Source organism: Lucilia sericata, unplaced genomic scaffold (genome assembly GCF_015586225.1).
Source record: "Lucilia sericata isolate MDLA Ls3-8-SP2 unplaced genomic scaffold, ASM1558622v1 Contig001045F_arrow, whole genome shotgun sequence".
In the NCBI taxonomy this organism is placed as follows: domain Eukaryota; kingdom Metazoa; phylum Arthropoda; class Insecta; order Diptera; family Calliphoridae; genus Lucilia; species Lucilia sericata.
Window position 1 is genome coordinate 8,994 of NW_023995024.1, and position 11,534 is coordinate 20,527.

The 11,534-nt window shown below is 31.2% G+C and overlaps 1 protein-coding gene across 1 annotated transcript; it reads right to left on the minus strand.

Moving 5' to 3' along the window:
* Positions 1-2,921: 2,921 nt before the first annotated feature.
* Positions 2,922-11,252, minus strand: LOC119609724 (calcyphosin-like protein). Its single transcript, XM_037964616.1, has 6 exons — positions 11,121-11,252; positions 7,450-7,598; positions 7,137-7,256; positions 6,948-7,005; positions 6,649-6,861; positions 2,922-3,241 (listed from the first exon to the last, which is right to left on the minus strand). The coding sequence occupies exons 1-6, from the start codon at positions 11,139-11,141 to the stop codon at positions 3,140-3,142; spliced, it is 663 nt and encodes a 220-aa protein (XP_037820544.1). The 5' UTR covers positions 11,142-11,252; the 3' UTR covers positions 2,922-3,139.
* Between the last annotated feature and the right edge of the window lie 282 nt (positions 11,253-11,534).

An 11,534-nucleotide genomic window follows, 5' to 3' on the forward strand; every position in this document is an offset into this window, starting at 1 on the left:
TTGGAGGAAGGGGAGGGTAACACGGAAATAGTTATTACAACTGACATGGTTAAAGGGGCAATCAAGAGCTTTGCTCCCTATAAAGCTGCAGGGCCGGATGGAATTTTCCCGGCACTTTTGCAGATGGAGGCGGGACTGGTTTCCGTACATCTGTCACAGATATTCACTGCATGCTTAAAATTGGCTTATACCCCAGTTAAATGGCAGGATGCAAGGGTAATATTTATACCCAAACCAGGGAAACCTAGCTATGCGACACCTAAGTCCTATCGACCGATAAGTCTTACGTCCTTCCTACTTAAAACCTTGGAACGGATAGTCGATAGCATGGTTAAAAGCAGCATACCATACAATGACCTTAAATATAAGCAGCATGCTTATGTAAAGGGACGATCGGTGGAGACCGCTTTAAATGAAGTTGTCCACTACATAAGTGAATCTTTCGATAGCAAACTGTATACACTGGCAGTATGCATTGACATCGAAGGCGCTTTCAATAACGTGCACACTGATACCCTTATCCAATCCCTAGACCAGTTTTATGTTGACCGGGTGCTCCGTAACTGGATCAACTACATGCTAAGGAACAGATGGATAAGCTGCGAGATGTACGATATAACTATCAGGAAAAAGGTATTTCGCGGTATACCACAGGGTGGCATTTTGTCACCTTTACTCTGGGTCACCACGATTAATAGCCTCCTAAGGACCCTAACCGAGAAAGGACTTAGACCTGTCTGCTATGCAGACGATGTCGTAATACTTTTAAAGGGAAAGGATCCAAATTACTTGTGTAGAAGAGCTGAGGAGGCTCTGAATACGGCCTTGAGCTGGGCTCAACCGAGAGGCCTCAATGTTAACCCGGCGAAGACGGAAATCTGTCTTTTCACAAGAAAGACAAAAATTTCTACATATACTGAACCTTTCTTCTTGGGCAAGAAGATACCGGTGACAGACAAAGTTAAGTACTTAGGTGTAATACTTGACCGGAAATTAAAATGGAGACACCACATAGAGGATAGGATCAACAAGGCACATCGGTGCTGGGCGATATGTAGGAGAACCATAGGCATGAAATGGGGTCTTAGTCCTACTATGACAAATTGGCTTTATAAAAGTGTAATTAGACCAATTCTAGCTTATGCTTCAATAATCTGGTGGACTGCTTTGGACAAAAAGTGTAATATCAAACTACTACAGGGAGTTCAGCGTACATGCTGCTTGGGTATAAGTGGTGCCATGTGTACTACTTCAACCAAGGCTCTGGAAACGTTGCTAGATATTCCACCCATTGAAACATATATAAGATATGAGGCGGCGCTTACAGCCGAACGGCTCTTTACTTTAGGCGAACTGGCCAAAAACGGTTATAGGACACGTCATCAATGTATACTGGACACATTGGAAGGTTATACACATTCATCGGACGTGCCTGATCGCATACCAGACACTGAATATGTCGGAAACTTTGAAACGCTAATCCCAGATAGAATGTCTTGGTCAAGCGGAACATTAGAGCAAATACCAGTAGGAATCCGTTGCTACACGGATGGCTCTAAATTAGGGGACAAAGTGGGTCTGGGGTTCTATATTGAAGACCCAGAAACAGAAATATACCACCGTTTACCTAATCATAACACAAGCTTCCAGGCAGAAGTACGAGCAATAACGGAATGTGTAAATTGGATTAGAATAAATATGGCGCCCACAGGGCTTAATATATTTACCGACAGCCAGAAGGCAATTTGTGCGATATCAGGTGATAGAATTAAATCTAAGACCGTATTGGATTGTAAGAAAGCTTTAACTGAATACTCTCCCAGAGGTAAGGTTCACATCATATGGGTACCAGGCCACTCGGGAGTAGCCGGCAACGAAAGGGCGAATGTAATAGCTTTAAAGGGAAGGGAGCTCGATGTAGTTAACCTGACAAACGCAAAACCATTCGACGCAACAAAAGCTGAATTAAAAATATGGATGAGAGAATCCCATAAGGCCTCTTGGAATAATGAAACGGTGGGTAGAACCACAAAGATTCTATGGGGTGACCCTGATGAGAGCAAGACGAGAAATCTTCTCAAAATGAGCAAGTCTGAGGTTAGTATGATGGTACGTATTCTCAGTGGACACACAGGATTACGAGCACATCTATACAAAATTGGACGTGCGAATTCAGACGAATGTAGAGCATGTGGAGAGGACAGTGAAACTCTGGAGCACTTTCTTTGCCATTGTCAGGCATTCGTCGAAGTTAGATCCAAGTATCTTGGAAGTGATGTTATTCCAGAAATAACATTCTTAACCAACACCGATTGGAAGATTCTTAGGAATTACGTCCAGGAAACTGAGTTTCTGAACATGGAAAAATAATACATTCAGTGAACAATTTTTTTTTTTTTTTTTTTTTTTTTTTTTTTTTTTTTTTTTCTTGAATTGGAGCGCACAACAGGCCCGATAGTGGCCTAGGTGTATTTCTTCGGATTTGATGTAGTATACATCCTCCTATCAACCTACCTACCTACCTACCATGGAAAGAGACTGTGTGATAAAAAATAGCAAATAAAACAAAAAAATTAGTGTACAACAAACAATTTTTTTCTATTTTTTATTTATTTTTAAGCTTGGCATAAATATAGTCAATTAAAAGTTTTAGCAGTCGTAGTCATACTACGTAGTCGTAGTTATTAGTTGATGTTAACAGCAACTGTTGAGCGTATTATTAATGAGAGTTGAACTGTAAGAAAAACTTTGGAAACTATTACTGAAATGTTATTAATAATATGAATGCAGTTCATATTATTTCCATCCTTGATTTATTGAAATTGTCTTTCCTTTTTTAATTTAATTACAAACTCTTCAGTGTATTACTTTGAGAAAAAACTTTAATAAATATTTCGTCAGTTAATTATTACATTTTATAAATGAAATACCTTAATTTGGCATTAACCAAATAAAATAGAATTTTACTAATTTATTTGTTATGTATTTAATTTATTAAACATTAAAATTAAATTATTATTTTTGTTAAAAATTAGTAAATTTTTGCAAAAAAATTTTGTTCGTTAATAAAAATATAAGCAGTATCTGTAGTACATAGTATATAAATTATATTTTGAACGATTTCATTCCTATGCCGCACTTAAAGAGTGAAGGCACGTCTCATCATTAAGTCGAAATACATGTTGTTATCAATGGATGCACTTATCGAAGCATAATAGTTTGTAAACTCTTCCTTGGTTATCTGTTGGGAAATAAGAGAGAATTAAATCATATGGTTAAACATATTAGAGTGCTATATTCGACTATGCCGAATCTATGACCAATTATGGACTGATTGGGAAAAAATGTTGCTGAATGATTTGTATACACAGAAAAAACTAAAAATATGTTTCAATTATCAAAATAATTGTATCAAGCAAGTTTTGCACCTATCACCAAAATGATGATATCAATTATCAAATTTGTAAAAAAATTAAAAAAATACTTTTTTTTTCCAAATAACGAATTAATCAGAACAATTAATATCAATAATTGAGACAAAATTTAAAATTGATTAATTCATTAATTGTATAAATTAAATATTTAATAAAAATAAAATCTAATTTTTATTAATTTATTAATCAAATGAATTAGTTTGTTTGGTAGAAAATGTATTAAAAACCAATTGAGTTGATGGTTAAAACAATCAAATTATTAATTGATTACTCACAATGTTAAAGGAATGCTTGACCTTTAACAATGCGTTGAGCATTTACAAAAAATATCACTTTATTATCAAATTTGAACATATAAAGTGTTTTATAAATTGTCAGGAAACTTGAATATTATATACCTAAAATCGTATTGACTATTTAAGAATTATAAACATTGTTTGCATAAGAAATCAAAATAAAATATTTAAAAAAAAACTACAATAGAAAAGTTGGCCAGAAAATTTTTTTCAATCAATTAAAAAACTAATTGAATCAATTAAAAATTTAATCAAATTTGTAAAATTATGTTTTAAACAACGAGATAATTAAGACAAATAAAAAATTACTTAAATTAAAATTAAAGAAAGAGAAAAACATGTTAATTGAAAATAAACTACTGATAATTTTTTCTGTGTATACACAAGATATTTTGCGATGTCGAATTTTATTGCGATGTCTCTTTTTTGTCAATGAAATATGTCATTTCCGGAAGTGGACTTTATATAGGAAGTATGATCAATTGTGGACCGATCCGGGGTGATTTTATATACAAAAAAGTAAGAGTATTATATTCGGCTATGTAGAATCTTATATACCCACAATCAAATCATGTTATATACACATATTTCAAGTGAATTTCGGAATGTGTTCCTATGCTATATTAAGTCATTATACCCTACACAACTTTAGTGATGTGATTTTTGTAACGCACAATAATATTGGTCCTATACCCACCTTAAAGTATACCAATCGGCTTAGAATCATTTTCTGAGTCGATTTAGACGCAATTTTGAAGATAATTGAATGAACATTTGGTACATGACCTTCTATTGTCCCAGGGACAATGCCTATTGAAAATGGTTAAGATCGGTCCATTATTTCACCTAGCCCCCATTCAACTGAACACCTGAATAGGGCTTGTAAACCTTATAATCAAACTACAGGTCGCAATTTTGAAGATAATTCAATGAGATTTGGCACATGATCTTCTATGGTACGGGAGACGAAGTCTATTGAAATGATTTCACCTTGCCCCATACAACTGAACCTGAGGAATAGGGCTTTCAAGTTCATAATTATTTTTAATATAATCGTATCTCGACAAAAAGCTGCAAAATCAAGTTCTATCCATTATGACTCTCATGAATTTTATAATTATATGGACTCATTTGACCATAGCCCCTATACGAAGCTCCCATCAAAATTTGGCTTAAATGTCCACAATTTTATTCAACAATAAATGGCTTTAGTATATCTGAGACAAGGTACAATTCATCTTAAATGCTTTATTATGAAAACTAAATCAGATTTTATTTTTGTAACAAGTGTAGGGTATTATATGGTCGGCCTCGCCCGACTTTAATTTCTTACTAGTTTTTTTTTTGTTTGTTATTTGTTTTCACAATTTACTCATTTGTTCTAATTTTAATATCCTATATAAATAGTAGTATCACCTTGACGTTATTATATGTTATGATAATACAGGAACAAATCCTCACAATATTTGATAAACATTTTGGATTCAATAAAACTTTTTATGCTGAATTGCATTGCTATCCATGTACCTCAAACCAGTTAACTATGTTAAAGCCATTTTCTGAGGGGAACAAGCATATTTTAGTTCCAATAAAACTTCTTCATGTCGAATTTCATTTTCTGAAAGGGACCTCATATGGGGGTAGGGCAAATGATAGACCGATTCTTATCGGTATATTTTCTGAAGAGGACCTTATATGGGGGCTAGGTGAAATCGTGGAACGATATTGCCCATTTTCAATACCAATTTATATGATTTACAAAAATTCAAAATTCATCGAATTACCTTCTGTAGTTCAAAGAAAACTACTCGAGAATTAGTAAAAAAATTATTTTGTAGAGTTAGTCTGAAATTTTTACTCATAACTTTTGACGTTGTTAAGCGATTTTGCTGATTTGCAATACCAAACTGCTTAGGACAATTATGAATATTTGTGGTGAATTTGGTTGATTTTCTTTGATTAGTTTTAACACGAGCGTGTTTAGGCAGACAGACAGACGACATAGCTAAATCGACTCATTCATAAAGAACCGGAATATACATATATAATTTGTTGGGTCTTGAATGGTATTACACATGGAATGACAAACTTATATATACCCTCTATCACTTGTGATGTTGGTGGAGGATATAACTAGTTATTTATTAGATTCTCATCGCCCATCTTTGTGTTCATAACACCTTAAGCCTCCTTCACACGAGTACACAAGTAATATGATCTGTCAAAATTTTGCGTAAAAGAGGACGGATGGGATCGTCTAAACGCAATATGTACTGAAACCATCACACATTGAGAGAATTTCATTTTACTTTTTCGTTAGACTTGTCGTACGTAAAGTGTGATCGTGTAAAGGGCCCTTTAACGGGATGAACTAGAGAACTAAAATACAAGCACTCATTTATAAAATTACTTTAAAGCTCAAGACTCGTTTAAAACTAAAATTATAATAACTCTTTTATGGGGACTGGGATCGATTTTATCATTCTTAATTGTTTATGTCATTTGCTGAAAAGAACTATTTATGAGGCTAGAATCAAATGAAGTTTGATTATCACAAAAATTTTAAATATGATTTTTAGACAGTCTGGTACACCGGAGGTGTTGCGTTAGATTCTCGCCCGAGGCACTGATTAATATAAAAAAAGAACTAGACACATGAAATTATATTGTGATTGTACGAGGAAAATTTCATTCCTCTATTTCTTTACATTTGACCACTATCGTGCTTACAGCAGACTGACGGACAGACGTAACTAATTATTTTATAGTCTAGCTTCTCTATTTGTTAATTATAGACAGTTAAACTTACTACTCTTACAAAGGTCTTAAATCCAACCATTATTCATCTACTTATTATTTTTCATGTAAAAAAGGTTCCATAAAATATCCAAACCATTACAGTTCATATAAACACTTACAGTTCCATCGTTATTGCCACGTACACCTTCAAAATTATTCAAATAATCTCGTAGTAATTCATCTTCAGTCATTTCGCCAGTTTCATATTTTGGATGTTCCTTTACAGAATAAACATGTTTTAAGTCTTCTACGGTAATGACACCATCACCATTTTTGTCCATTTTATTGAATGCTTGTTCAATAATGTCTAGACGACTCTGAGGCATGGGTGGCTATTTAAGTAAATTATCAACAGAAAATAAATTATGCAACTAATAAAGCAACGAATAATGCAAAATTTAACAAAACTGCTACTCACACGTAATTTTAATAAAAATTCAGTCATATTAATAGAGCCACTGCCGTCTTCATCGAAACTTTGTAAAATAAATAGTCATGCAAAAGACACAATGAAAATGAAAAATTATTAAGTGCAATAATTTATGATTAGACACTTTTATGATATTTAGTTAAATTATCTCTCCACAGACATAGTACAAATACTAACGTTTGAAACAATTCCTTGAGCTCTTCATCACTTAAGTCCAGACCAAACTCACGTATACCTTTGACAAATTCCTCCTCATTTAATGCTTTGCTGCCATCATCGTCCATATTGCGAAAGGCTCTATGATAATTTTATGCACAAAATAATAATAATAATGAGAAAAATTATGAAAAAAACAACTTGCAAAAGAAATAAATCTCTTAAAATTTTTCTCTATTAAATAGCAAAGCTATTACTTTTCTTATGGATAATTTATTGTAGAACAAAATAAACAGAATTAAAACTGAATAAATATACTTCTCGTATTAATTACCTGCCCAGCCCTGAAATGCCGGTGGCACCACGACTTAAACACAATAAACGCAATTTTGTCAATACATCTTTTTCGGTACCATCTGCCAATTCACGTTGGGATTTTTGAGCCAATTTTGCTTCACTGGAATAAAGATTTCTTATTCTCATCTAAAATGAACAAAAGCAAAGAAACAAGTTATATATATAACGTGTAAAAATTCATAAATTGCTTGGATTAATTATACAACGTATAATAAATTCCAATTAAAAATAATCTATGGTAACATTAGATGTATTAGTTAAACCAATTATATATTTATATCAAATTAGTGTCTCTGCAGCTTGGAATTTTCCGAAATTTTAAAGAAATAACACTATGCGACAGAAAATAAATACCCGGGATAACACGATTCCAAACACTTGAGTTACAAGTAAAGTACAGGATTTTCATATCTATGATCGAAACTATAGGTTGCACCATACACTGAACTATAGCTTTGTTTTCAAAGGGGTGAAAATCTTGCGCATATTTCTATTTATTTATAACTATTTAATTATAGGCCAACAAATCGCATTATCTTTTGGAGTTTATAAATCAGAGGAAGGGACACTTTTGGTAAAGTACTTATTAGAAAAGTAATAAAATGCCAAAAATCCAAAGGCATTGTGCGTTAAAAAAAAATTAAAACACGCAAAAGTATACCATTGCTCTGATAAAGGAATCTGTCCAAAAACTACCACTGGAAACTTTATTATTGCTTTGTGTGTGTTTGTATAATTTACAAAACTATTTCAAAGTAAAAACTGAATTAATTAATCCCAACCACTATAATTATGCATTTAATAATACAAAGTATATACCGTAATCGCATGTCAAAGTATAGTTACTAAACTTTAGTATATCAATGGAAAAATCTCACTTTTTGAGAATATTAAATTAGTCTAAATATTATAATATCTAAATATTATAATATCACACGACAGTCCTGATGACTGAACATTTCCATAAATATTCAATTTGAAATTAGCAGTTCATTTAAGGTACGCTAACTAACTAACTAACTAACTAACTAACTAACTAACTAACTAACTAACTAACTAACTAACTAACTAACTAACTAACTAACTAACTAACTAACTAACTAACTACTACTAACTAACTAACTAACTAACTAACTAACTAACTACTAACTAACTAACTAACTAACTAACTAACTAACTACTACTAACTAACTAACTAACTAACTAACTAACTAACTAACTAACTAACTAACTAACTAACTAACTAACTAACTAACTAACTAACTACTAACTAACTAACTAACTAACTAACTAACTAACTAACTAACTAACTAACTAACTAACTAACTAACTAACTAACTAACTAACTAACTAACTAACTAACTAACTAACTAACTAACTAACTACTAACTAACTAACTAACTAACTAACTAACTAACTAACTAACTAACTAACTAACTAACTAACTAACTAACTAACTAACTAACTAACTAACTAACTAACTAACTAACTAACTAACTAACTAACTAACTAACTAACTAACTAACTAACTAACTAACTAACTAACTAACTAACTAACTAACTAACTAACTAACTAACTAACTAACTAACTAACTAACTAACTAACTAACTAACTAACTACTAACTAACTAACTAACTAACTAACTAACTAACTAACTAACTAACTAACTAACTAACTAACTAACTAACTAACTAACTAACTAACTAACTAACTAACTAACTAACTAACTAACTAACTAACTAACTAACTAACTAACTAACTAACTAACTAACTAACTAACTAACTAACTAACTAACTAACTAACTAACTAACTAACTAACTAACTAACTAACTAACTAACTAACTAACTAACTAACTAACTAACTAACTAACTAACTAACTAACTAACTACTAACTAACTAACTAACTAACTAACTACTAACTACTAATAACTAACTAACTAACTAACTACTAACTACTAACTAACTAACTAACTAACTAACTAACTAACTAACTAACTACTACTAACTAACTAACTAACTAACTAACTAACTACTAACTAACTAACTAACTAACTAACTAACTAACTAACTAACTAACTAACTAACTAACTAACTAACTAACTAACTAACTAACTAACTAACTAACTAACTACTAACTAACTAACTAACTAACTAACTAACTAACTAACTAACTAACTAACTAACTAACTAACCTAACTAACTAACTAACTAACTAACTAACTAACCTAACTAACTAACTAACTACTAACTAACTAACTAACTAACTAACTAACTAACTAACTAACTAATAACTAACTAACTAACACTAACTAACTAACTAACTAACTAACTAACTAACTAAATAACTAACTAACTAACTACTAACTAACATAACTAACTACTAACTAAACTAACTAACTAAACTAACTAACTAACTAACTACTAACTAACTAATCTAACTAACTAAAACTGTAACTAACTACTACTAACTAACTAACTAACAACTAAAAATAACTAACTAACTAACTAACTAACTAACTAACTAACCTAACCTAACTAACTAACTAACTTACCTAACTACAACTAACTAACTAACTAACGTCAAAATGGACGTTTTTTTTGGATTTTTTTTCACTCAAAAGTAAGCTTAGGCTATTTCCTTTAAGAGCTTTATGATTACTTGGAAATAGCTATCAGTACTCATTGGAATAAAACCCTGTATGACCAAAATTTCAAACTTTGTCTCCGGCAGTACTTAACCGATATCTGACCTACTATTCCATAGTACTAACCTTGGTGCAAATTTCAACCAAATCGAAGGACATCGATTTTAAAAGTTGACATGAAATTCCCCATATGTATTTTTATTTATTTTTCGAAAATTATTTTTGAAATAAGAAATTGTCAAAGTCCATTTATTTTAAAGTATGTTTTTTAAATATCTTCTTAAATTTCTACAATTTTAAAAACATTGTTTATTTACAATAGATATTATTTCTCCCCATTCCACGTTAAGCTGCGGGTAATTATTATTTTTTCTAGGTTTTAATATTATGTTTTTTAGCATTTTCCTTTATTACCACAAATGGGTTTATGCCACGATATATACCAGCGTGCAGCGGCAGGTGTTATTGTTCCCGCTGTTAATTTAACAAAAATGTATACAAACATACTTTGTTTTTAAATCTATGGAGGTAATTCCATAAACATATCGCTCATTTACTGCAAGACTGTCATAATCTAAAATTCAAGTTTTTTGAACTGTGGACTAGAAAATATGTGTCATATTAAAGTCATTCATATAGTTTTGTCGGTTTTCAAAAATGACTATTATTTTCGGTGTGCGATCCGGCATTTAACGCTCAAGTTGATTTATGCCGGTCTGGTATTAAATGAACGATGTGTGTACGTGTGTGAATAAGTGTATTTTGAAATTTTTATATTTAGAACATAACATTGTACTTGAACAAATGTAAAAATGTGGGAAAAAGTACTAAACAAATCTTTACATTTTTATTTAATATCCATTATTTAGTTAATTTTTAAATATTTGGAACACCATATTTAATTACATATTATGTATTTAATTAAAAGTTTTTTTTTTTTGGTTGAAAAAGTTTCATTTGTATTCTTTTTTTTAAACATGTACTTTACACGAATGCTTACATTATTATCATCGTCTGCCATTTTAACTTTTTGTGGTATTCTCAAACTAAGTCACTATATTATTTGAAATTTATTTAGTTTTTATTTTAGTAGACCGGACGTTGTAGTGTCTCTGAACACTTTGAAATTGTAACTGAGAATTTTTCTAATTCAAAATAGTTTTCTACCCTTAAAAGGAATTACGTGTTTATACAATAGAAAACAGGACAATCATTTTATGATTAATCAGCCTTGACCGTAACCAGTAATGACACTTATGTTTTATAAAAATTTAAAAAAAGAAGTAATGAAACTAAAAAATACGATTTAAAACCCTATGTGGTCTCTATATTTAATTGTAGGGCACATTATAGTTTTTGTGGTAATATGTGTGTTTACACTACAGTATACAATAGATAAGACTTTGTTGTACAA

Excerpts from the sequence above, each read along its gene's own strand:
- LOC119609724 (XM_037964616.1), bottom strand. The coding sequence starts at position 11,141 with ATGGCAGACGATGATAATAAT. Across the intron at positions 7,599-11,120 it reads TGGCAGACGATGATAATAAT|ATGAGAATAAGAAATCTTTA; the intron begins GTAAGCATTCGT and ends TGTTCATTTTAG. Across the intron at positions 7,006-7,136 it reads CTCAAGGAATTGTTTCAAAC|TTTCGATGAAGACGGCAGTG; the intron begins GTTAGTATTTGT and ends TATTTTACAAAG.